This window comes from Hylobates moloch, unplaced genomic scaffold (genome assembly GCF_009828535.3).
Source record: "Hylobates moloch isolate HMO894 unplaced genomic scaffold, HMol_V3 SCAFFOLD_6, whole genome shotgun sequence".
Lineage (NCBI taxonomy): Eukaryota > Metazoa > Chordata > Mammalia > Primates > Hylobatidae > Hylobates > Hylobates moloch.
In genome coordinates this window covers 8,995,704-9,022,676 of record NW_026652281.1, presented here as the reverse complement: position 1 = coordinate 9,022,676, position 26,973 = coordinate 8,995,704, and the positions used below count along the sequence as shown (strand labels likewise).

The window sequence follows — 26,973 nt, the reverse complement described above, 5'->3', positions numbered from 1 at the left end:
GATAGATAGATAGATAGATAGATAGATAGATAGATAGATAGATAGATAGATAGATAGATAGTTTTCTTTCTTTTCCACCCTTGTGGAGAGGTTTTCTGGATAGGCAGGAGACTTAGTTTTAATTAAACTTCCCCAACAGGTGTCACAACTTCAAAAGAACGATCCTGTACATGTTCTCCATCTTCCTCCCCATCTTTTCCCTCTCACTCAAGAGAATCTTCTAGTTTTGTACCAGTTTCCCCTCCTGCCCATTCTTTTTTCTTTTCTTTGTTTTTTTTTCTTTCTTTCTCTTTCTTTCTCTCTCTTTTTCCTTCCTTCCTTCCTTCCTTCCTCCCTCCCTTCCTTCTTTCCTTTTCTTTCTCTTTCTTTTTTTTTTTTGTGCCAGGGACAGAGTTTTGCTCTTGTTGCCTAGGGCTGGAGTTCAATGGCGCAATCTCGGCTCACTGCAACCTCTGCCTCCCCGGTTCAAGCGATTCTCCTGCCTCAGCCTCCCAAGGAGCTGGGATTACAGGCACATGCCATCACACCCAGCTAATATTATAGTTTTAGTAGAGACAGGGTTTCACCATGTTGGCCAGGCTAGTCTCGAAACTCTTGATCTCATGATCTGCCTGCCTCGGCCTCCCAAAGTGGTGGGATTACAGGTGTGAGCCACCACGCCTGGCATTTTTTTTTCTTGTTTTTTTTTTTTGTTTTTTTTTTTGAGACAGAGTCTTGCTCTGTCACCCAGGTTGGAGTGCTGTGGCAGGATCTCAGCTCACTGCAACTTCTGCCTGCCTGGATCAAGTGATTCTACTGCATCAGCCTCCCAAGTAGGTGAGACTACAGGCGCCTGCCACTGTGCCCGGCTAATTTTTGTATTTTTAGTAGAGATGAGGTTTTGCAATGTTGGCCAGGCTGGTCTCGAACTCCTGACCTCAAGTGATCTGCCCGCCTCGGCCTCCCAAAAAGCTGGGATTACAGGCTTGAGCCACTGTGCCCCTCCTACCCACTCTTAAGGAGGAAGGACTTCCATTTGGCTGGTGGCAGGCTAAGTTCACTTTTATAATAAAGGGATGGAGAGTGGGGAAATTTTTAAAACGGCCCAAGCAGCATTTTGAGAGAGATTTGTAGGTTTTGGAGAGCAGCTTTCCGAAGCAGCTTCAGGCAGAGTGTGGAGGTGGTTGGAGGAGGGCAGCAAACCGTGGAGGTGGGTGGTGAACAGATCTGCTCTGAGGTTCTTGGACAGCTGCATGGACTGAAGTTGCTGTCTGATGACTGCCGGCCATTGGGCTTGAACTGGTGATGCTCAAGACCAGGCAGGTGCGCTGCTTCTTGAGGCTGATGCTGCGGATACGGGTTGAGTGTGACGGTCAGGGGTCAGACTCCCTGTGTTCAAATTCTGACCTTGGATAAATGATTTAAAGTCTCTGGACTTCAGTTTCCTACTCTGAATTGGAGCCCATAGGCCCCTTCTCCTGTTGTTGAAGGAGAAAACACATACGTTCTTAGCACAATGGCTGCTATGCAGTAAGCACTCAAAAATACCATCCTTGCTTTAAAGAGGGTGTTGGAGAAGAGGATGGAGGGCCAAGATGCCCCCTTTTGGGAATCTGGTTTGCATTTTTGTCAGGAGGATGGGAGTAGCTTCTGGTGTGTTCTCATGGTTATCCAGCCTTCAGCATCATCAACATCTGCACCTTTGGATGCAACATGGCGATAAAGGTGGCAAAGGGGATGTTGCCTAACTCCCAGTGACCGTGGGTGGGACCAAAAGATGCTAAGAGGCCCCACAATCTAAGTTCAGAGGACTTCCACACCCAGCTGTAGGGTCACTTCCCCGTACCATCCCCCTACCCTGGCTCTTTGGAAGGTCTCAGTTCAGTAGAAACAGGACCCATGCTCCTCTCCCTTCCCCACCCACGAAGGAGCTCCCTTTGAGTTCTCAATTCCTGAGGAGTACCAACCTTGGGTCCTTCCCATGCCCAGATCTAGCAGCCTAGATCAGCCCTAGGACCAATGGAAGGACCAAAGTTTGCTCCCAGCAAACACCTAAGGGAAAGCCCTTACTCAGCCAGGTGCGGTGGCTCACGCCTGTAATCCCAGCACTTTGGGAGGCCGAGGCAGGTGGTTCATGAGGTTAGGAGTTCAAGACCATCCTAGCCAACATGGTGAAACCCCATCTCTACTAAAAACACAAAAATTAGCAGGGCTTGGTGGTGCATGCCTATAGTCCCAGCTACTCAAGACACTGAGGCAGGAGAATCATTTGAACCCAGGAGGTGGAGGCTGCAGTGAGCTGAGATTGCACCACTGCACTCCAGCCTGGTGACAGAGTGAGACACCGTCTCAAAAAAAAAAAACAAAAAAACGAAAAAATCCCTTTCCCATCCCACTTACAAGGAAGAGGAGAGGTGTTGGCAAGGCACCAGGCACCCCAAACCCCAAACCCTGCTCATGAGCTATGAGCATGACCCTTACCTGCACCACCATGTAGTAGAGGAGGAAGAGGAAGTAGATGAGCTCTGCCGTCACCACAAAGGGGTGCCAGCCGTTGGTGAAGGGGTACAGGCGGAGGCTCTGCAGGGCCGCGTGCGTAAAGAAGGTGCCTGGGGAGCAAAGTGCATTCTGCTCACTCTGGGCCACCTGTTCGCTCAGGGCCATGGCTTCTGACCATGAGCTATCAGGTCAGATGACTCAAGCTCAACCCCTTGAGGGCTGGCTGGGGCCAGGGAAAAGCCAAAGTTATTTCAGACCCAAAGGACTGAACATGGACACGTGGTAGACACCGAAGACAGCGGATGCAACAGAAGGGGCGGAAGGGCTGCGGTGGAAGGTCCTCCCTTCCCCTCAGCATTTCGTGTTGGCCTTTTGGGCAAAGACACCTCCAGATAAAGCACATCCACCCACATAATGACAATTGACTCCGACTTGGCTCATTTAAAGCCATTCTGGGCCGGGCCCAGTGGCTCACGCCTATAATCCCAGCACTTTGGGAGGCTAAGGTGGGCAGATCATGAGGTCAGGAGATTGAGACCATCCTGGCTAACGTGGTGAAACCCTGTCTCTACTAAAAATACAAAAAATTAGCTGGGCGTGGCGGCACACGCCTGTAGTCCCAGCTACTTGGGAGGCTGACGCAGGAGAATCGCTTGAACCCAGGAGGCGGAGGTTGCAGTGAGCCGAGATGGCACCTTTGCACTCTAGTCTGGGTGACAGAGTGAGACTCCGTATCAAAAAAAAAAAAACGAGGCACGGTGGCTCAAGCCTGTAATCCCAGCACTTTGGGAGACCGACGCAGGCAGATCACTTGAGGTTAGCCGTTCGAGACCAGCCTGACCAACACAGAGAAACTCCGTCTCTACTAAAAATATAAAACTTAGCCAGGCCTGGTGGCACATCCCTGTAATCCCAGCTACTCGGGAAGCTGAGGCAGGAGAATCTCTTGGAGGCGGAGGCTGCAGTGACTTGAGATCATGCCGTTGCACTCCAGCCTGGGTGACAGAGTAGGACTGTGTTTCAAAAAAAAGATACACAAATAAACCCCAAAAGGATTTGGAAGAAACTACTAGCAATGGGGAATGACACTGGAAATTGAAAGCCCTTCACTTTTCACAGTTCTGAATGCTTTTTTTAAAACACAAAAATATACATATACTCCTTTTTTTTTTAATTTTTATTTTTTAGATGGAGTCTTGCTCTTGTCGCCCAGGCTAGAGTACAATGGCACAATCTCGGCTCACTGCAACCTCGACCACCTGGGTTCAAATAATTCTCCTGCCTCAGCCTCCTGAGTAGCCGGGATTACAGGTGCCCGCCACCACACCCAGCTGATTTTTGTATTTTTAGTAGAGATGGGATTTTGCCATGTTGGCCAGGCTGGTCTCGAGCTCCTGACCTGGTGATCTGCCCCCCACTATGCCCTCTCAAAGTGTTGGGATTACAGGCGTGAGCCACCACTCCCGGCCTATATTACTTTTATAATTAAAAATGTAATCTAGTATTTTCTAAAAGTTTGGTATTCACTGGAGAGGAGGTTGGCTTTTAGGTAAATTGACCATTAGCTGAACAGACTATAGATTGGTTTTCAGTAGACTGTGATCGGCATTTTAAAGGGGGAAGGAGGCATGAGGAAAAAGAAATAGAATAGAACAGAAAATATGAGAGCCCATCACATGTAGTTTTTTTGTTTTTAAATTTTGTAGATACCAGCTCTCACTATGTTGCCCAGACTGGTCTTGGACTCCTGGGCTCAAGGAGCCCTCCCACCTTGACCTCCCAAAGTGCTGGGATCATAGGTGCGAGCCACCACGCCCGGCCTCATGGAGTTAAAGTACATGTTATTTGTGAACATTTCATCTTGATTGCATGTGTGCTGGATTATGATGTAAGACATACTTTGTGCTGTGCACTGATGTATGGTGAAATATTATATTAGGTGATATGATCTGTTACATCACATTCTTCCTCACCCGTCACTGCCATCTCACCACCCCCAACCCCAGCAGCCTGGGAAGCTCGGAATTAGGCAATGGATAAGCTGCCATTGGACCCTCAATAGGCTCTTTTAGGATAACTTGGGCAACAAGTCCAGAAAGATGGGGTGAATTAGGGTGGAAGGCCCTAATGCTTTGCCTTCGGGGATCCAGACACTCATGGCTGCAAGGATAACCAAAACCCACACCTAGATTCACTAAACAACTATTTGCTGTGGAGCTCTGGCCCTGGGGTGGCTGCACCCAGATAGGTCAGGAGCCCCAGCCCAGGGGAAGGAGTGTCTGTCTTCTGGAGCCCTGCAGAGGGTTCCTAGGTGAGGCTACCCACCCAGGGTGCTGGTCTCTAGTGTCAGCATGACAATGCAGAACAGGTTGACGTTGGCGTTGTAGACAGTGAACTCCACAAACACAGCTCTGGTCAGGGAGTCCAGCCAGGTGTTGTCAAAGAGATAGCGGAGAATTCTGTGGGAAAGAGTGGCATTGGGGCATTGCCATCCTGCAGGGGCTCCATGTCCCCGCAGCCCCTTGACCGGGGCCAGAGCTTCTTGTCTCAACTTCTCCCTCTGCTTCTGCTCTGCTCCCTGGGCCACTAGGCCAACACGGCTGCTCCTGGGAGTGGTCACATTTTGTAGCCCACACTGTGATATGGTGGCACCCCTCATCTCCTGGCCATCAGAGCAGAGATTCTCAGTGTGGTCCCCACACCAGAAGCATCAGCATCACCTGGGAACTTGTTGGAAATACAGATTCTCAGGCCCGCCCTAGACCTGCTGAGTCAGAAATGCGTGAGCCCAGAATGCGTGTTTTGATAAGCCCGCCAGGATTTGGGTGCTTTTTTTTGTTTTGTTTTGTTTTTGAGATGGAGCCTTGCTCTGTCGCCCAGACTGGAGTACAGTGGTGTGATCTCGGCTCACTGCAAGCTCTGCCTCCAGGCTTCACGCCATTCTCCTGCCTCAGCCTCTTCAGTAACTGGGACTATAGGCGCCCGCCCCCATGCCCGGCTAATTTTTTGTATTTTTAGTAGAGACGGGGCTTCACCATGTTAGCCAGGATGATCTCGATCTTCTGACCTCATGATCCGCCCGCCTTGGCCTCCCAAAGTGCTGGGATTACAGGCATGAGCCACCGCACATGGCCTCGGATGCTTTTTACGGTTTGAGAGCCATGGTATTAGAAGAATCATAGTCTGGGTGCAGTGGCTCAGGTCTGTAATCCCAGCACTTTGGGAGGCTGAGGTAAGTGGATCACCTGAGGTCAGGAGTTTGAAAAAAGCCTGGCCAACATGGTGAAACCCCATCTCCACTAAAAATACAAAAATAAAAAAATTAGCCAGGCGTGACCAGGTGCGGTGGCTCACACCTGTAATCTCAGCACTTTGGGAGGCTGACGTGAGTGGATTATCTGAGGTCAGGAGATCAAGACCAGCCTGAACAACATGGTGAAACCCCACCTCTACTAAAAATACAAAAATTCGCTGGGCGTGGTGGTGCATGTCTGTAATCCCAGCTTCTCAGGAGGCTGAGATGGGAATTGTTTGAACCAGGGAGGCAGAGGTTGCAGTGAGCCAAGATCGTGCAACTGCACCTCAACCTGGGTGACAGAGCGAGACTCCGTCCCCCACAAAAGAAAAAAAAGAAAAAAAGAAAAAATTAGCTGTAGTGGTGCATGTCTGTAATCCCAGCTACTCGGGAGGCTGAGGCATGAAAATTGCTTGAGGCTGAGACAGGAAAATCACTTGAACCCAGGAGTCAGAGGTTGCAGTGAGTCAAGATAATGCCACTGCACTGTAGCCTGGGTGACAGTGTGAGACTCTGTCTCAAAAAAAGAAAAAAAGGGCCGGGCATGGTGGCTCACGCTTATAATCTCATCACTTTGGGAGGCCAAGGCAGGCAGATCACCTGAGGTCAGGTGTTTGAGACCAGCCTGGCCAACATGGTAAAACCCTGTCTCTACTAAAAATAAAAAAATTTAGTTGGGCATAGTGGCACGTGCCTGTATTCTCAGCTACTCAGGAGGCTGGGGCAGGAGACTTGCTTGAACTTGAGAGGTGGAGGTTGCAGTGAGCCAAGATCATGCCAATGCACTCCAGCCCGGGCAACACAACAAGACTCTGTCTCCAAAAAAAAAAGAAAGACAGACAGAGAGAGAGAGAGAAAGAAGGCTGGGCACGATGGCTCATGCTTGTAATCCCAGCACTTTGGGAGGCTGAGGTGGACGCATCACCTGAGGTCAGGAGTTCAAGACCAGCCTGGCCAACATGGTGAAACTCCACCTCTACTAAAAATACAAAAATTAGCTGGATGTGGTGGTGTACGCCTGTAATTCCAGCTAATCGGGAGGCTGAGGCAGGAGAATCACTTGAGCCCAGAAGCGGAGGTGGCAGTAAGCCGAGATCACACCATTGCACTCCAGTCTGGGCAACAAGAGCAAGACCGTGTCTCAAAATAAATAAATAAATAAGAATCATATAAAACATCAGGGTCTTAGGCAAGCAGCTCCCATGAGCTCCTGGAGATCTGTCAGCCTGGTGTGGTGGAAAGAGCACGTGCCCTGTAGGTGGTGGAGGGACCTGGGTTCAAATCCCGGCTGCCTCCTGCACAAGCTAATAACTTCTCCAGGCCTCGGTTTCCACATCTGCCTTGGTGTGGTTTTTTGTGTTTTTTTGTGTTTAAGAGACAGGGTATTGCTCTGTTGCCCAGAATGCAGTGCAATGGCAATCATTGCTCACTGCAGCCTCCACCTCCTGGGCTCAAGTGATCCTCCCACCTCAGCCTCCCAAGTTGCTGGGACCACAGATGGGCACTACCATGCTCGGATAATTTGTTATCTTTTTTTAGAGGCAGAGTCTCAGTATGTTGTCCAGGCTGGTCTGGAATTCCTGAGCTCAAGCAATCCCCCTGTGTCAGCCTCCCAAAGTGCTGGAATTATAGGTGTGAGCCACTGTGCCCAGACCTACAGTGGTGTTAACACCAGTGCCTTCAGATCATTTAGAGAACATGGAGGGATGTGTGTGTATATGTGTGTGTGTGTGTGTGTGTTATGTGTGTGCAGTAATGATAGCTGTTACTACTTCCAGTAATAACGATGGGCCTGTAATATGCTCTGTCCCTAGTGGGTCTGCATCCTGCTTGGTACATAGCAGCAGACGGAGAGAGAATATCTTTTTTTTTTTTTTGAGAGAGTTTTGCTCTTGTTTCCCAGGATGGAGTGCAATGGCACAATCTTGGTTCACCACAACCTCCGCCTCCCAGGTACAAGCGATTCTCCTGCCTTAGCCTCCTGAGTAGTTGGGATTACAGGCACCCACCACAAATTTTTTGTATTTTTAGTAGAGATGGGGTTTCACCATGTTGGCCAGACTGTTCTCAAACTCCTGACCTCAGGTGATCCTTCTGCCTTGGCCTCTCAGAGGGCTGGGATTTCAAGCGTGATCACTGCACCCAGCCACGAGAGAGAGAAATATCTGCAGTCATTCCCATTAGCAAGAAAAATGCCTCTTATTCTGAAACAGACTATTCCTGGCCTTTCCTTAACCCCAGGAGCGCCTCTTTGTAGACACAGTACAGGCTGCACCATCACAAACCACCTTGGTGCAATCATCATACAATGGAGGAAACTGAGGTTCACAAGGGTCTGCTAATTTGCTTGGGCTACTCAGCCAAAAGGAGCAGTGCCACGGTTTCAAATCTAGGTCTGTTGTCTCAAGGGCATGTTGGGTCAGTCTGCACGGACCCTGAGCATCCCGGCACGTTCTTACTGGGTATTCTAGGAATGCAACACTATGCCTGAGCTTTAGCCAAGCCGCTTCTTAGGGCTGTATTTGCAGTGTGCAACCTTGTGGGATGAGGTGACGCCTTCCTTTGGACAAAGAGCAGGCTTCCTTCTGCTGCTGTAAAAGCATCAAATGCCCCAGGCTCAGTATTGCAGGCACATGCAGGCATCTTTCACGGCCCTTTGTGGGGAACTGACTCTAACCAATGTAATGTTCTGCTATGACTTTTGCTGTAACAAAATCCTTTGTCTCTGACCCAGGAAGCTTGCGTCTTCTGCCAGCATCCAGGAAAGAGTTAACCGGCTAGCTTGTTGGCTTACAAGTAGGGTAAAACCTCAGACTTTGCATAATTCTTGACAGATCCTTAACTAATTCCTTCTTGCCTAAGGGTGGACTGCTTTGAGCGGTAGTCAGCTCCCCATCTCTGGACTGGCTCTAGCAGAAGCAACCAGGATGTGAAGGCTAGAGAGAGACTTTCCTTCCCATTCTGAGATGGCTCAGTCCCCAGGGACCTGAAAATACAACCTGCATGATTCTGAATCCCCCAGGCCCTCCCACAAGGACCTGAATGAACTTGGCTCAGCCCTGTTTTGAAGACTACATTCCCCAAGCAGATGTGGACTCTAGCAAAAGACTTTACTCAGCTACAAATGAATCAAGTCAACCTTACCTTGACGCGATTTGGCGATCGGTCCCCAAGGGGACCACGTAGCCTCCTCCCCGGTACACAGTGAGTTTGCCCCAGATGGGATACCCTCGACGTTGGTCCTGGCTCTGGTACTGCCAAGCCTGGGGAAAGCTACTGCCATTACTGAGGGCGGTGGCATTCCAGCCTTCCCCATAGTCTGCCAGATCTTCGGCATCCAGGGAATATGGTGCACGGCATCCGTTGAGAGAGGCCTGCAGCTGCTGGGCAAGAGGGCAAGAGCTTTCCCGGACCCTCACTTGACGAATCTGGGCACTGCCAACCAGCCTGGAGTTCCCATCAGTAATAAAGCCTAAAGAGAAAAACCAGGTGGGTAAATCTAGCAGTCAAAATCGTCTTAACACTTTCCAAGCTCCTGGCCCAAGGCTAATGTGAAATTCAGCATACCCATTATAGAGACAGCCCAGAGAAGTTTATCACCAACTACAGGCTACATTTATCCAAATAACCTCACCATCCCTCCAACTGGAACCTACAGTGCTTCTGCACAACTTCTCTTAGGGAATGGAACCTGCCACCCCGTCATCAACCTGGACTTGCCTGTGCCCTTTCTCCTCAATCCTCCATCCCAGTGGTTACCACATATTATCCATCCTCCTTTTTCCATGTCTTATGTGCCCATCCCCTTGTCTCTATCACCACTGTCCCTAGTCCCTGCACCAGCCCTCATCCTGTGTCCTCAGCATCCTAAATTCTGCCCACCCTCCCCACAACTCTTTTTTTGAGACAGCGTTTCGCTCTTGTTGCCCAGGCTAGACTGCAATGGCGCGATCTCGGCTCACTGCAACCTTTGCCTCCTGATTGAAGCGACTGTCCTACCTCCGCCTCCCAAGTAGCTGGGATAACAGGTGCATGCCACCAAGCCTGGCTAATTTTTTGTATTTTTAGTAGAGATGAGGTTTCTCCATGTTGGCCAGGCTGGTCTCAAACTCCTGACCTCAGGTGATCCACACACCTCGGCCTCCCAGAGCACTGGGATTACAGGAGTGAGCCACCGCGCCTGGCCAACTTGCCCACCCTTTACTCCAACTTCCGCATGCTTCCAGAGTGATCCTTCTGTACCATAGATTTATGCCATAGCCTCATGTAGAAATTCAATGGTGCCTCATTTCCTGGAGGATGAGATACACACTCCTGAGATCCTCCACGAACTGGCCCGTTCATCTCTCCTACTTTGCTTCTTACTGATCCTTAACTCACATCCTACACGAGAGTCACACTCAAAATGCTGTGGTTCAAAGAATACGCATTCCATGGCTTTTTTGTGTTGTTCATTCTGCCTGGCGCACTGTTTCTGCCTAGCTGGTTCAAGCTCTGTTGTCACTCACTTAGGAGGTTGTCCACTCTGCATTGCGGGAAGGGAAGGTGGAGAGTCCCCCCACGTGCACACCCAGCCTTCTGAGAGTCCCTCCTTCATGGCATCTGGTCCTGTGGTTATTGATTGGTTTTCTCTCTTCCTTCTTTCCCTCCCTCCTTCCTTCTTTCCCTCCTTCCTTCCTTCCTTCCTTCCTTCCTTCCTTCCTTCCTTCCCTCCCTCTTTCCCTCCCTCCCTCACTCCCTCCTTCCTTCCTTCTCTCTCTCTCTCTCTCTCTTTCTTGATAGAGTTTCACTCTTCTCACTCAGGCTGGAGTGCAAGGGTGCAATCTCGACTCACTACAATCTCCGCTTCCCAGGTTCAAGTGATTCTCCTGCCTCACCCTCCTGAGTAGATGGGACTCCAGGCACGTGCAAACACACCGAGCTAATTTTGTATTTTTAGTCGAGATGGGATTTCACCACATTGGCCAGGCTGGTCTCAAACTCCTGACCTCAAGTGATCCACCTGTCTTGCAAGCCTCCCAAAGTGCTGGGATTACAGCTGCGAGCCACCACGCCTGGGGTTTTACTGGTTTTCTTATCTTTTCCCTCCCTCCCTCCGTGTCTCTCTCTCTCTCTCTTTCTTTCTTTCATGGAGTCTCACTTCTTCACCCAGGCTGGAGTGCAATGGTGTGATCTCAGCTCACTGCAACCTCTGCCTCCCAGGTTCAAGCAATTCTCCTGACCCAGCCTCCCAAGTAGCTGTGATTATAGGCGCGTGACAACACATCTGGCTAATTTTTTTATTTTTAGTAGAGACGGGGTTTCACCAGGTTGGCCAGGCTGGTCTTGAACTCCTGACCTCAAGTGATCCGCCCACCTCGGCCTCCCAAAGTGCTGGGATTATAGGCGTGAGCTACTGCACCCAGCCTCTTTTTTTTTTTTTTTTTTTTTTTTTAAGACAGAGTCTTGCTCTGTCTCCCAAGCTGGAGTGCAGTGGTGCAATTTTGGCTCACTGCAGGCTGTGCCTCCTGGGCTTATGTAATCCTCCCACCTCAGCCTCCTGAGTTGCAGGGACTACAGGCATGAGGCATCACATCCAGCTAATTTTTGTTATTTTTCAAAGATGCTGGCTCTTGCCATGTGGCCAGGCTGGTCTCGAATTCCTGGCCTCAAGCAATCCTCCCGCCTCAGCCTCCCAAAGTGCTAGGATTACAGGTGTGAGCCACCACACTCGGCCTGGTTTTCTTATGAGGTTGATGCTGACAGTGCCCCACATCTGTTCCTAGCCAGGAGAAGGCACAAGGAGGCTGACACGACCCCAGGGCTGCAGGACTTACCTGGGGGGTGACCATACAAGTTGCTCACGAGGGTGGCGTTGGCCCACTCGAAGAACTCTTGGAAGCCCAGCACATCTGAAAAGCCCCTGGTGAAGCTGTGCTCGAGGTGTCTGTTGAGGTGGTAGGCGCTGGGGTCCCTCTGCCCGTAGGCCACGAGCAGTAGCATCCACAGGAAGCCCAAGTATGCTGGGGAGGGAGGCAGAGCCCCTGGTCAGGCAGGAACCGAGACTCCCACCCAGTCCAAGTCAGGAAATGGAAAGGCCCCTAGACCAGCCCCTTGCACCTGTGGTGACAATGGAACCAGTCTTTATAGAGGCGGCAGAGAGGAGTAAAGTCACAGACCAGGGGATCTCCCGCCTGGATCCATATCCCAGCTCTGCCACATCTCATCCAGGCGCCCTTCACAAGTGACTCTATCCCTCCATGCCTCACTCTCCGCATCTATGAAATGGGAATGACAATTCTGTGATGAGGGGATCAGTTAATATTAGAAAGCACTGGCCGGGAGTGGTTGCTTATGCCTGTAATCCCAGGACTTTGGATCACGTGAGGCCAGGAGTTCAAGACCAGCCTGGCCAACATGGTGAAACCCTGTTTCTACTAAAAATACAAAAATGAGCCAGGCATTGTGACATGTGCCTGTAATCCCAGCTACTCAGGAGGCTGAGGCAGAAGAATCGCTTGAACCTGGGAGGCGGATTTTGCAGTAAGGTGAGATCATGCCACAGCACTTCAGCCTGGGTGACAGAACAAGACTTCATCTCAAAAGAAAAAAAATTGGAAATCACATAAAACAGTGTTAGCAGGCCGGACATGGTGGCTCACACCTGTAATCCCAGCACTTTGGGAGGCCAAGACAGGTAGATCACCTGAGGTCAGAAGTTCGTGACCAGCCTGGCCAACATGGTGAAACCCCGCCTCTACTAAAAATGCAAAAATTAGCCGGGTATGGTGGTGCACACCTGTAGTCCCAGCTACCTGGGAGGCTGAGGCAGGAGAATTGCTCGAACCCAGGAGGCAGAGGTTGGAGTGAGCCGAGATCGTGCCATTGCACTCCAGCCTGGGCGACAGAGCGAGACTCCATCTCAGAGAAAAACACAAAAAACAGTGTCTGCTACATTAAGTATTTCTTAAATAGAATTTTTAAAAATGGGGCATTTGCCACGTTGCATGGCTGAGGGTATGGTCGCGAAGACAAACAGGTTCCTGCCCTCATGGTGCTCACCTGTCTTGTTGGAGACAGCTGAGTGTGACGTAGAGGATCTTTCAGGGGCAGATATTTAGTGTGGGAGGCTGCACATCACAATCACATGAGGGATCAGGTTCTTAGTGAACCAGAACCTCTGGTTCCTGGGCCTGGGAATCTGCATTCCAAGACCCTCTCCTCTCCCCCCAACCACCTCAGAAGACTTGAATGGACGCCAATGAGTAGGACACCTTGGGGGCATGCACTACATGCTCTCTCCAAGGTCCAGAGCGGGACTGAAACCCAGTGGCCCACCTAAAACCCACCTGTCAGACACCCTCTGTTGGCTTCCTTCCCTCTCCACTGCCCTTTCTCCTCCAACCAGTACGTGCCAGGACCACCTCCCAAATCAGCTACTTGCACCCAAATCTGCTCTGGGAATCCAGACTCAGAGGCTCTCTGAGGTGTGAAGGCTTTTGACCAGAGGCGCCGGGAAAGCCACGCTGCAGACATAGTGTTTAGGCTGAGATTTAAAGAATACGAGGAAGGAGGCCAGGCCCAGTGGCTCACGCATGTAATCCCAGCACTTTGGGAGGCCAAGGAGGGCAGATCACTTGAGGTCAGGAGTTCAAGATCAGCCTGACCATCATGGCAAAACCCCATCTCTACCAAAAAAACAAAAATTATTCGGGCGTGATGGTGTGCGTTTGTGGTCCCAGCTGCTTGGGAGGCTGAGGCAGGAGAATCGCTTGAACCCCAGAGGCGGAGGTTGCAGTGAGCGGGGATTGTGCCACTGCACACCAGTCTGAATGACAGAGTAAAACTGTATCTCAAAAAATAAAATAAAAAATTAAATAAAAAATTTAAAAATCTTAGGCCAGGCGCAGTGGCTCATGCCTGTAACCCCAGCACTTTGGGAGGCCGAAGTGAGTGGATCACCTGAGGTCGGGAGTTTGAGACCAGCCTAACCAACATGGAGAAACCCTGTCTCTACTAAAAAAAATACAAAATTAGCTGGGCATGGTAGCGCATGCCTGTATTCCCAGCTACTCGGGAGGCTGAGGAAGGAGAACTGCCTGAACCCAGGAGGCACAGATTGCACTGAGCTGAGATCGTGCCATTGCAAAAAAAAAAAAAAAAAAAATTAAAAATCTTTAAAAAGTCCGACCATGGTGGCTCACACCTCTAATTTCAGCATTTTGGGAGGTCAAGGCGGGCAGATCACCTGAGGTCAGGAGTTCGAGACCAGCCTGGCCAACACGGTGAAACCCCGTCTCTATTAAAAATACAAAATTTAGCCGGGTATGGTGGCGCACGCTTGTAATCCCAGCTGCTCAGGAGGCTGAGGCTAGAGAACGGCTTGAACCGAGATCGTGCCACTGCACTCCAGCCTAGGTGACAGAGTGAGACTCTGTCTCCAAAAAATAAATAAATAAATAAATAAGAATAAGAGGAATTAGGCAGAAGAAAGGCTGGAGAGGAGGAGTGAGCAGACTCCAGGCTGATGAGATGGAACTGCCTGGGCAGAAGCCTGAGGTGGGGACAGTGTGCAGGTGGGAGGTGCTGGAGAAGCCAATGAGAGGACAACGTGGGTCTCGGGAGCCGGGAGCGGGCACTTGAAGGGGGTAGAGCCACAGGAGGGGGTTTGACTTTTGTCTTAAGGGTCATGAGAGGCCACCGAAGGATTTTAAGTGTAGGGGAGAAGCTGGAGTGTGCTGATATCCAGGGAAACTGAGGCCCAAAAGATAAGCGGGACTTATCAAAAGTAGCACCATAAGGATGTCTGTCTGTTTCAGGCTGTGCTGACAGCCAGCGAGCGGGAAGGTTGCCTACCCAGGATTTCTCTGATGAGGCCAAATGCTTTCTGTTCCTTGAGGTGGGTGGTTTTCATCTTCTCAATGGCAGCGGTGAGACGTGGCTGGTAGACGTCCCTGCTGCTGTTTCTTCGTGCTCGGAACAAGGCATAGGGGTCTGTGGAGGGAAGGACACCAGGACAACCCCCAGATGGGCAGAGGAGGACAGGCTCTGCGTTTGCAACCGTAGGCCCCTCTCTCACCTGCTGCAATGGGCTCTGCATTCCTCTCCCTTGGGAGTCGTTTCCCAGCTCTACCCTCAACACCTCTGTCCACGCTCTCCCAGGGGCTAGAGTCTCACACGTCCTCCATCTGGAGGCTCCTCCATAGGGAAAGCACAGAGGGGTCTACCCCTCCCTGAAATCTTTCTGGCCCCTGCACTGCCTTCCCTGACACTCCAAAACTGATGGATTCGACGATGAGGGTGACAAATATCTCAAAGTCCTCTCATGTCCTAGTATCTTCATTTTTTAAAATTTAATTTTAATTTTAATTTTTTTTTTTCGAGACACGTTTTCACTCTGTTGCCCACGCTGGAGTGCAGTGGCATGATCTCGGCTCACTGCAACCTCCACCTCCCCGGTTCAAGCAATTCTCCTGCCCCAGCCTCCTGAGTAGCTGGGATTAACAGGTACGTGCCATCATGCCTGGCTAATTTTTGTATTTTTAGTAGAGACAGGGTTTCAGCATGTTTGCCAGTCTGGTCTCGAACTCCTGATCTCAAGTGATCTGCCTGCCTCAGCCTCCCAAAGTGTTTTGATTACAGGCATGAGCTATCGTGCCCAGCCTCAGCAACTTAAATTAAATTTTTAATTATTTATTTATTTTTCATTTTAAGGCCAGGCATGGCGGCTCAAGCCTGTAATCCCAGCACTTTGGGAGGTTGAGGCAGGCAGATCGCCTGAGGTCAGGAGTTCCAGACCAGCCTGACCAACATGGTGAAACCCCATCTCTACTAAAAATACAAAAATTAGCCATACGTGGTGGTGCATGATCCCAGCTACTCAGGAGGCTGAGACAGGAAAATCACTTGAATCCAGGAGGTGGAGGTTGCAGGTGAGAGAAGAGAGACAGATCCTCTCATATTGTTTTATACTCAGAAAAGAGAAGCGAAACTAAAGGCAGGTAGCCCGGAGCCTAAGAACCAGACCCGAAACCAAGGAACCAGACCCGAAACCAGGCCTGGGCCTGCCTGACCTAAGCCTGGTAGTTAAAGATCGACCCCTGACCTAACCGGTTATGTTATCTATAGATTCCAGACATTACATGGAAAGGCATTGTAAAAATCCCTGTCCTATTCTGTTTCATTCTGATTACCGATGCGTGCAGCCGCCAGTCACGTACCCCGTTTGATCAATCGATCAGGACCCTCTCACGTGGACCCCCTTAGAGTTGTGAGCCCTTAAAAGGGACAAGAATTGCTAACTTGGGGAGCACGGCTCTTGAGACAGGAGGCTTGCCGATGCTCCCGGCCGAATGAACCCCTTCCTTCTTTAACTTGGTATCTGAGGAGTTTTGTCTGCGGCTCGTCCTGCTACACAGGGAGCCGAAACCATACCACTGCACTCCAGCCTGGGTGACAGAGCAAGACTTTGTCTCAAAAAAAAATTTTTTTTTAATAAAAAAATAAAAATAAAATGTTTTTCATTTTACTTTTTTTGTAGAGACATGATCTTGCAGTGTTGCCCAGGCTGGAGTACAGAGGTGCCATCACAGCTCACTGAAGCCTTGACCTCCTCGGGCTCAGGCAATCCTCCCACATCAGCCTCTCAAGTAGCTGGGATTGCATGCATGCACCACCATGCCCGGGCATTTTTTTGTATTTTTGGCAGAGAAGGGGTTTCCACATGTTGCCCAGGCTGGTCTCAAACCCCTGAATTCAAGCAATCTGCCCACCTCAGTCTCCCAAAGTGCTGGGTTTACAGGCATGAGCCACTGGGCCTTGCCTCCTGTTCTTTCAAAATAGTCTGGGCCCAGTGGCTCACGCCTGTAATCTTAGGACTTTAGGAGGCCAAGGCGGGCGGATCACTTGAGGTCAGAAGTTCGAGACCAGCCTGGCCAACATGGCAAAACCCCGTCTTTACTAAAAATACAAAAAATAGCCGGACATGGTGGTGGGTGCCTGTAATCTCAGCTACTCAGGAGGCTGAGGCAGGAAAATCATTTGAACCCGGGAAGTGGAGGTTGTAGTGAGCCGAGATCAAGTCACTGCACTCCAGCCTGGGCAACAGAATGAGACTCTGTCTCTCTCTCTCTCACACACACACACACACACACACACACACACACACAAAAAAATCATAAAACAGATAATTATTCTCCTATGTAAAGGCCTTCCACATCCCAGCCTTGCCCCAGTTCCTATAAGACCCTGACAACCTGCTGCCCACCCCCTCTACCCTTATCTCTAACCATTCTCCCCCCACCCCTAACTCATCATGCTCCAGACACACTGTGAATGGTTGCTATAAAATGGTTGCAGTAAAATGACACCACTGTCCCACCTCGGGGCCTTTGCAGGTGCTCGCTGTACAGTCCTTCCCTTCCCCCATTCTCAGCAGAGAGGTTAGGCACCACCGCAGCAGAGAGGCCTGCCCTCTCTTGATCTTCCCCAACCCTATTTCTTACCATAATTCACACTTACAGGTCTACCTGTGAATTTACTTGGTTGATGCCATCTCCCCAAATGGGCTCTTCATTCCAAGGGCAGCAACCTATCCCCTGCAATCGGTGCTGTGTTGGCAGGGACCAGGGTTGGAAGTGGGGATTGACTTTAAATGGGCAACAGAGAACGTTGTGGCGTGACGAAGCTGTTCTAAATGTGAATTGCAGTGATGGTTACATAACCCTATACATTTACTGAAATCAACAAATTGTGCACTTACAATGGGTGAATTTTATGTAAATTATATTCCCAAGCCATCACAAGGCCTGGCCTGCAGCCAGAGCTCCGAGGACTTGCCAAAGGGGTGACTGAATGAATATTTAATGGTCTGGAGCCTGGCATCTCTGTGGAGAATTGAGAAGATTTTAATGGACCTCTTGGATCTGCAAATCTAAAACGCTGTCCTGGAATGGAAGAATACAGGCCCTGAAGAGTTTCCCACGCTGCACTGTGAGGCACGTGCACGGCATTTGGTTTGTTTGTTTCTATTTTACTTTCCCTGAAAGGCAAGACCATTGCCTCAATGATTCCACGTTGATTCAGTTTTATTTGCATGTTTGTTTTGTGATTATTGTCACCCCCCTTGGGAATTTTGGTTGGGAAGTGAGAAGTCAGGCTGGGAGGATGGGAACTGGCCAGTGGCCTCCTAAAGCAGGGGTCAGTGTGGCCATATTTCAATGAACCTCTATTTACAAAAACAGGCAGCAGGAGAGATGTGGCCCCTCAGCTGTAGTTTGCGGAGCTTTGTCCTAAAATTCTTAATTTGCGGCCACTTTTTGCAGCCCATCTGTAAACCGATTGTTGTTTTAGTTTCTGTTCGAAAGCCCAGGGCCCTGAGTCTCAGACAAGAAAGCTGCTTGCTTGGAATTACACACAGAAGGACCGCTCATGTGGACAGCTTCATCCCTGAGGCAGCTCTTCTAGCTGGCAGGTCATACTTGGGTGTCATGGAGAAATGCCAGGGAAGGAACAAACACAGATACTCAGAAGACGACGGAGTCACTTTTTTCCTGACTCTTTTGGGGATGGCTCACGAACTGGGGGTGAAAGGCTGATGAGGAACAAAGGTCTGGGGAGCTGGCCCAAGGCCCAGGACCCCCGACAGGCAGCACTCTGCAGGGCTCACTGAGCCTCATCAGGGCCACAGCTGGCCAGACCTGCCTCCAGCCACCAAGGCATATTACCTGGGCCCAACAGATGTCCTGGCAGCGGGGCCACCGTATCCTCCTCATCGTCCACTCTCTTCAAGACCAGTGCAAAGAAAGCAGCGAATCCCAGCACCTGAAAAATACCCAGGGAGATCCTCGAACCCACTTTGGTAACTCTCAACCGCTTATCTGCTAGCGCGCGGGGATTGGGCCCACGTTTGTGTGTTGCAAAGGGCCCTGTGCTTTGCGGGAATGCAGCTCCCTTCTGCAGAGACGGGAGGTGGTCATGAAGCTGGACCGCAAGCCCTTGGCTCATGGACCAGACGGGGGACTGGCCAGTCCTAGAACTCCCCTGAGTCTTCCCACCTACTACTGCTCACCTGCCTGAGGGGTCCCTGATCTCTCTGCAAGGAGAATTGCTCTCCTCCTGGGCTTTCAGCACAGGGGTCCTGCCCCACCCTGCTCCTTCCCTTTCCTCCAGTATTAAGAAATGCGCTCAGGTTAGTGGTCTCAGCTGCAAAGCCTCAGCCGCGTGATCTCTGCACCTACTCTGCACAAACACTGGAGGATCCTGTGGTTCGGTTGGGGAACAGAAAGGCTCAAGACGCAGCCCTGTTCTTAGCATCCTGCGAGCCTAGTGTTGAAGGGAGGTGTCGGATGTTTTTTGAGTCTTATGATAAAGGCTGTTCAGGGAAGAATGGGGGACGAGAGGGGATTTGGCAAAGTCCCATAGGTGTAAAGATAAGCTTTGTTTTTTTTTAAGATGGAGTCTTGCTCTGTTGCCCCGGCTGGAATGCAATGGCATGATCTAGGCTCACCGCAACCTTCGCCTTCTGGGTTTAAGTGATTCTCCTGCCTCAGCCTCCCTAGTAGCTGGAATTACAGGCACCCACCACCACGCTCGACTAATTTTGTAGTTTTTTTCTTTTTCTTTCTTTTTTTGAGATGGAGTTTTGCTCTTGTTGCCCAGGCTGGAGTGCAATGGCGCAATCTCGGCTCACTGCAACCTCTGCCTCCCGGATTCAAGTGATTCTCCTGCCTCAGCCTCCTGAGTAGCTGGGATTACAGGTATGCACCACCACACCTGGCTAACTTTGTATTTTTAGTAGAGACAGGGTTTCTGCATGTTGGTTAGGCTGGTCTTGAACTCCTGACCTCAAGTGATCCACATACCTCAGGCTCCCAAAGTGCTGGGATTACAGGCGTCAGCCACCGTGCCCAACCAAGATTCGCTTTAAATATCTCCTCCTTTCTGTGGCTTCCCCTACACCCCAACCCAGTATCTCTTCCCCCTAGGGGTTCCTCAGGGATTGCCCACTGCCTGACTCCTTCCAAGGGAAACTGTGCCCCTTGCCTCCTCTGCTCCACGCCTGGATTTAGGATTTATTTATTTATTTCTTTTTTTCTTTCCACCATACCAGGCTGACAGATCTCCAGGAGCTGGTCTCATGGAAGGTGTCTGACCAAGGATTTTTTTTTTTTTTTTTTTTGAGACAAGGTCTTGCTCTGTCACCCAGGCTGGAGATCGGTGGCACAATCAGAGCTCACAGCAGCCTCAAACTCCTGGACTCAAGCGATCCTACCACCTCAACCTCCCAAAGTACTAGGATTACAGGCGTTGAGCCACCATGCTGAGCCAGAATTTTTTCAACTCTAACATGTTCTTTTGTGTAATTTTACATCTCAGAAATAGGAGAGTAGCTTCTAACTGAGGCACACATATAATGACTTGGTGTTTTTTCCAAAGGGAAAATTCCTTTAAATTGCTGTCTTTTCCCTTGCAAGCACACTCAGAAAAAGAAAAAAAAAAAAAGAATTAAGTAGCTACATAAATTGTTGTCTTGTCTCAAGATCAAATGGATGTTAACATCGAGGAAATAGGGTCTTATTTATAAGTATACACGTGGTCTAGGACAAGGGAAACCTCGGGTAATATGACAGGACTATTTTTTCCTGCCCTGGGCCTGCATAGAAAGGTGGCCCCGGGTTCATTTGTTGAATAGATAAATTAAGGAATGAAGGCCCAGGGATGAGACTGCTGGCCGTAGGGAAGGGATGGGTGGAGGGGAGGAGGGCGGGTGCCTGCGGCAGGGTCCTGACCTTCAGGGGCTGGGTGACGAACACACTCTCCACGAAGGAGACAGCCATGGAGATGAGCCACCTGAGGGAGCTGGCCTTCCCGTACTGCAGGCCGTAGAGGATGGTGAAGAAGGCCGCCACGCCACTGGTGGCCGCCACCAAGAGCCAGCCCACCAGGATGCACCACCAGGGCAGGCCTTGAGGGGGCTTGCTCACCCGAAGAGCACTGCAAAGGAGGTGGACAGACATAGTTAGGGTGGCTACACCCCTAGGCAAGCTCAAGGTCAAACCCCACTCTACTCCGATCAGCATGACCTTGGCCAAGCTCCTGGACCTCTCAGACCCTCTGTTTCCTTCTCTGTAATCTGTACGTATCTCAAAGGGATATGCCGTAGTCTATGGAGTAAAAGCAGTTACATTTATTCAGTGCTTAGTAGGGGCAAGTCTCCGCACTAAACGCTATACACAGATTTGCTGTTATTGCTCAGGGCAAGCCTAGAAGGCAGATACCATATAATTTTGTTTTAAGTTTTTGTCAAGAAAATTTCTCGGCCGGGCGCAGTGGCTCATCCTTGTAATCTCAGCACTTTGGGAGGCCAAGGAGGGCGGATCACAAGGTCAGGAGTTTGAGACCAACCTGGCCAACATGGTGAAACCCCGTCCCTACTAAAAATACAAAAATTAGCCAGGCGTGGTGGCGGGCGCCTGTAGTCCCAGCTACTTAGGAGGCTGAGGCAGAAGAATTGCTTGAACCCAGGAGGTGGAGGTTGCAGTGAGGCGAGATTGTGCCACTGTGCTCCAGCCTGGGCGACAAGAGCAAGACTCTGTTTCAAAAAAAAAAAAAAGAAAGAAAGAAAATTTCTCATCATACAAAAAGTAATGAGCACAGGGAACACCTGTGTTTATTAGCTGGCAACCACTATCACCCCTTGTCATACTTATTTCACCTGCCCCCTAGCCCTGTTTTGTTTTTTTTTTTTTGGCTGGAAAATTTCAACATAAATTCCAGACATAATACAAAATAATTCCTAGTCACTTCAGAACGCATCTCAAAAGTGGCCATTTTTGCCAGGCGTGGTGGCTCACGCCTGTAATCCCAGCACATTGGGAGGCTGAGGCAGGTGGATCACTTGAGGTCAGGAGTTCGAGACCAGCCTGGCCAACGTGGTGAAACCCCATCTCTACTAAAAATACAAAATTTAGCTGGATGTGGTGGTGCGCGCCTGTAATCCCAGCTATTCGGGGAGGCTGAGGCAGGAGAATTGCTTGAACCTGGGAGGCAGAGGTTGCAGTGAGCCGAGATCGCACCATTGCATTCCAGCCTGGGTGACAGAGCAAGACTCTGTCTCAGAAAAAAAAAAAAAAAAAAAGGCCATTTTCTTACTGAATTATGATGCTGTTTTCACACAACAAAATTAACAGTAATTTTTAAATGTCACCTAGTAACCTGTCTGTATTCAAAGTTCACTGGTTATCTTAAAAAATGCATTTTGTTTTAAGTTTGAATCAAGAGATAGGCGTCATCATTCCCATTTTACAGATCAGGAAACTAAGCCTGAGACGTTGAGGAGCCGGTCCAAGAGCGAAGTGCACAGATGGGAAACAGCACACAGGAACACTGTTGTAACTGTAATGTGCGGTACAAAGGGCTCTGAGTGCCTTCCAGCAAATAGCCCTTTTGAAATCCGGCATCCCTGAATGCGTGCAGCAATCCTGCATTGTTTCTTTCTTTTTTTTTTTTTTTTCTTGAGACGGAGTGTCGCTCTGTCGCCCAGGCTGGAGTGCAGTGGCGCAATCTCGGCTCACTGCAAGCTCCGCCTCCCGGGTTCACGCCATTCTCCTGCCTCAGCCTCTCCGAGTAGCTGGAACTACAGGCACCCGCCACCACGCCCAGCTAATTTTTTGTATTTTTTAGTAGAGACGGGGTTTCACCACGGTCTCGATCTCCTGACCTCGTGATCCGCCCGCCTCGGCCTCCCAAAGTGCTGGGATTACGAGCGTGAGCCACCATGCCCGGCCAATCCTGCATTGTTTCTGCCTGGGGAGGTCTGGGTGGACATCCTTCCAAGTTTGTTCAGAATGCCCTTTCCGGAGGCGCCCAGGCTGGGGCAGGCAGGCACCCACTCAGCGCCCAGGGAAGTGGATTACCCGGCATGTGTAGGGGCCCAGGTGCCCGGCTGTACCCCCAGGCCGTCCTTCAGGGTCTGCAGCTGCCTGAGGGCCCAGGCATGGCTGTGGGGCTGGGGGAAGCCTCGGGGCCCCGCCAGCCGCAGCTCTTGCTCCACGTTTTCCAGCTGAAGGTACAGACACTGCCTGTAGGCACTGTCCTTCCAGGGGCCACTCCGTGCCACCTTGGGCTTCGGACTTTGCGATTTCTCTGGAGGACAAAGGAGAAAGCAATCAGCTTGTGCTGAGTCACAGAGCAAACCAGCTGCAATACAAACAACAGCCAGGTGGGGCAGCATGTGCAGGTGGTCCCAGCTACTCGGGAGACTGAGGCAGGAGGATCGCTGGAGCCCAGGAGGTCGAGGCTGCAGTGAGCTATGATGGCGCCACTTCACTCCAGCCAGGGCAACAAAGCCAGACCCTGTCTCCAAACAAAACAAACAAACCTCCCCCCACAAAACACAACAGTAATAGTACCAGCTTCTGAGTATGAAATGCTTGCTATGTGCCAAGCCCTGAGAAATCTGAGGTTCAAAGAGATGGAGTAAGGTTTTAGGGTCACACAGCCAGTTAGGATTCGATGTTTCTCTTTTAGACTTTTATCAGAGACATTCTTCAAATTTCCCTACTCATCAAGAGAACAGAGGAGAATCCCATGCTCATCACTCCAGCTACAACAATGACCAACATTTGGCCAATCTTCTCTCATCTCTTTTCTTCCCTTGGAATTTTCTTTTTTTTTTTTTCCCCCTTTTGCTGTGAAGTCTCACTCTGTCTCCCCAGCTGCAGTGCAGTGGTGTTATCTCAGCTCACTGCAACCTCCACTTCCTGGGTTCAAGAAGCAATTCTCTTGCCTCAGCCTCCTGAGTAGCTGGGACTACAGGCGCACGCCACCACACCCAGCTAATTTTTGTATTTTTACTAGAGAGATGAAGTTTCACCATGTTGGCCAGGTTGGTCCTAAACTCCTGACCTCAGGTGAGTTGCCCGCCCCAGCCTCCCAAAGTGCTGGGATTACAGGTGTGAGCCACAGTGCCCACCCTCACCCCCCCACTCCCCCACCCCCCAGGCCCAGAGTATTTTAATGTAAATGCTTTAATATGGTAAGACTTGAATTTAAACCCTGTTTTGTCTGGTGCCAAATATAGTGCAATCCTGTCCTTTTTTTTGTTGTTGTTGTTGTTGAGACGGAGTTTTGCTCTTGTCGCCCAGGCTGGAGTACAGTGGCACAATCTCAGCTCACTGCAACCTCCGCCTCCCAGGTTCCAGTGATTCTCCTACTTCAGCCTCCCGAGTAACTGCGATTACAGGCACCCGCCACCAAGCCCAGCTAATTTTTTTTCTGTATTTTTAGTAAAGATGGATTTTTACCATGTTGGCCAGGCTGGTCTTGAACTCCTGACCTCAGGGGATCAGCCAGCCTTAGTCTGCCAAAGTGCTGGGATCACAGGCATGAGCCACCATGCCCGGCCAATATAGTGTAATCCTTAATCTTGTGTTTTTAGCTTTTGTAAAAATTATAAAACATCTCAAACATATAAAATTAGAGCAAATGATGAGATGAAGCCACACAGCTTCAAAATGATCAAAATGACGGAGCGAGACTCCGTCTCAAAAAAAAAAAAAAAAAGAAATGCAGTTATAATCTTGTATCTTCCCTTCACCTACCGGACAAGCTTCTCTAACTGTGCTTAGCATCTCCCAAGGCAGAACACTCTCCCACCTGGAGGTTGCCTTGAGAGACAACAGTCCGTCTGCAACCCAAAGTACGCCTCCGACGAAACTCTCTCCCATCTTGAGAGTTTCAGCCACTTTTACAGGCTAGCCCCGCCCAGGAAGGCGCCAGCTGGACCTCCCGGTAGATAATTCTAATTCACTGAGGTGTGTTACGCCGACCCCCACTGCCTTGCTTCCTCCCCTCCCTGCCAGTCAGGCCAAGTCTCCTTTTAAAATCCCTGCTTTCTCCCTCAGAGGTGTAGTGATATCCCTAAGTTAGGAAGCCTGTACTTCTTCCCCTAAGCTAGCTTTGGAATAAAAAGTCACTTCTCTCTCTCTGCACCCCCGACCTCAATCTCTTTTTGAGACAGGGTCTAACTCCGTCCCGCAGGCTGGACTGCAGTGGCGTGATCTTGGCTCACTGCAACCTCTGCCTCCTGGGCTCAAGTGATCTTCCCACCTCAGCTTCCCAAGTAGCTGGGGCTACAGGCACATGCCACCATGCCCAGCTAAAAAAGTCACTTTTTTTTTTTTTTTGAGACAGAGTCTCACTCTGTCGCCCAGGCTGGAGTGCAGCGGTAAAATTTCGGCTCACTGCAAGCTCCACCTCCCAGGTTCATACCATTCTCCTGCCTCAGCCTCCCTAGTAGCTGGGTCTACAGGCGCCCGCCACCACACCCGGGTAATTTTTTATATTTTTAGTAGAGACGGGGTTTCACCGTGTTAGCCAGGATGGTCTCGATCTCCTGACCTCGTGATCCACGCGCCTTGGCCTCCCAAAGTGCTGGGATTATAGGCGTGAGCCACTGTGCCCGCTCAAAAGTCACTTTTTAAATACCAGATCTCACTCTGATTAATTTGACTCTGCAAGTGGCAAAGCAGCTAAACCTGCATTTTGGTTACAGCCAGGTAGACACATCTCCAGCCCTGACTCAGATTAGGTTGGGGTGTTGGGTAATTGGCTATGGTGAAGTCAACACCTACCTTCCTCTGACTCACAGCTTCCTCCCTCACCCTCCTGACCTGGGGCTCCCTCACTGAAGCCTCAGCTGAAGATTCCAAGTCAGCACTTTATTTTGCAAGGCTTCTGCTAATGTTTCTGAAAGATAACATCACTGCCAATCATAACACCACTTACTGAATACCTGCTTTGTGTCACACTGGGATCTAAATAGTTTACATGTCTTATGATCTCATTCAGCCCTCACAATAAGCCAACGAGCTAGGTGGATCAATACCCCTATTTTATTTTTAATTTTTTTACTTTGAGACGTGGTCTCACCCTGTCACCCAGGCTGGAATGCAGTGGTGCAACCGTGGCTCACCACAACCTCTGCTTCCCAGGCTCAGGCAATCCTCCTATCTCAGCCTCTCAAGTAGCTAGAATTACAGGCATGTGCCACCACACCCAGCTAATTTTTAACACCCCTATTTTTTTTTTTTTTTTTTTTTAGACAGGAATCTTGCTCTGTCACCCAGGCTGGAGTGCAATGGTGCAATCTCGGATCACTGCAACCTCCACCTCCCAGGTTCAAGTGATTCTCCTGACTCAGCCTCCCGAGTAGCTGGGACTACAGGCGTGTGCCACCACACCCAGCTAATTTTTTTATTTTTAGTAGAGATGGAGTTTTGTCATGTTGACCAGGCTGGTCTTGAACTCCTGACCCCAGGTGATCTGCCTACCTCGGCCTCCCAAAGTGCTGGGATTACAGGCGTGAGCCACCACGCCCAGCCTTTGTTTTGTTTTTGAAGGGATGAGGTCTCACTATGTTGCCCAGGCTGGTCTCAAACTCCTGGCCTCAAGCGATCCTCCTGCCTCTGCCTCCCAAAATGCTGGAATTACAGACGTCAGCCACCGCACCTGGCTCATGGCTTCTTTTTTAACCCTTGGCTGTCAGAACCCTGGGAACATGGTGTTTTAATTTGAGTTCTCCAAAAAGCAGATCCCGGAGCAAGGATTTGACAGCAAGTTATTTATTTGGACATGATCCCAAGAAACACTTGTGGGGAGTAGGGGGTGTGAGACAGGGAAGGGTGGAAGCCAGTACAGGAGTGTGATCAAGCCTATTTCCTGGGATTCACTCCTGCTTGGGATTATCCATCAAGAGGGGTGAGGGAGCTGGGGTATTTATACACCAGCTCCATTAGTCGCTGGAAACTGCATGAATTCACAGCCATATGGGCAGGTAGAGTAGGCTCTGAGGGTCAGAGAAGACCCCCAGAAGGATAAGGAAGGGCAGGAGCTGGCAGCCAGATGTCAGGCTGGTATGCACTGAAGTTGAGAACATGGGCAGTCAGTAGCAATGTCTGGACTCACATTTGGCCACTCAAATATTAATGAGATTCAGTTACTCCCTCAACTTGCTCACCAGCAGATGCAGGAGTGAGATTCTGGGCAAACAGGCCCTCTCACCCAGCGTGAGATACACGGGCTGCAGGAGGGGCACCTTCCCATGAATCGCCCATGCAGGACCCCTGGAAAGAAGATGGCAGAGGTCTTGGCAGCCCCAGGAGAGCCCTGTGGCCAAGGCACCCCTTCAACCTATGCTGATCACCCACCTGCCGTGAAGG

The 26,973-nt window shown here is 50.2% G+C and overlaps 3 protein-coding genes across 3 annotated transcripts in view; all 3 read right to left on the bottom strand.

The window, feature by feature from the left end:
• The window catches only part of LOC116470317 (polycystin-1-like protein 2), a 20,093-nt gene extending 17,450 nt beyond the window's left edge, over positions 1-2,643 (bottom strand). Inside the window, exons 1-2 of the mRNA XM_058440269.1 lie at positions 2,461-2,643; positions 1,183-1,326 (exon numbers count right to left, since the gene is read on the bottom strand). Coding sequence (XP_058296252.1) covers positions 1,183-1,326; positions 2,461-2,643 — 327 coding nt within the window. The remainder of the gene's footprint in view (positions 1-1,182; positions 1,327-2,460) is intronic.
• A 2,152-nt stretch (positions 2,644-4,795) lies between these two features.
• LOC131383714 (polycystin-1-like protein 2) lies at positions 4,796-26,580 on the bottom strand. Its single transcript, XM_058440267.1, has 7 exons — positions 26,537-26,580; positions 22,669-22,897; positions 18,478-18,574; positions 14,609-14,746; positions 11,590-11,775; positions 9,060-9,156; positions 4,796-5,084 (listed from the first exon to the last, which is right to left on the bottom strand). The coding sequence occupies exons 1-7, from the start codon at positions 26,578-26,580 to the stop codon at positions 4,796-4,798; spliced, it is 1,080 nt and encodes a 359-aa protein (XP_058296250.1).
• LOC116470316 (polycystin-1-like protein 2) overlaps positions 26,361-26,973 on the bottom strand; it is a 52,203-nt gene continuing 51,590 nt past the window's right edge. Inside the window, exon 18 of the mRNA XM_058440450.1 lies at positions 26,361-26,877. Coding sequence (XP_058296433.1) covers positions 26,812-26,877 — 66 coding nt within the window. The 3' untranslated portion in view covers positions 26,361-26,811. The remainder of the gene's footprint in view (positions 26,878-26,973) is intronic.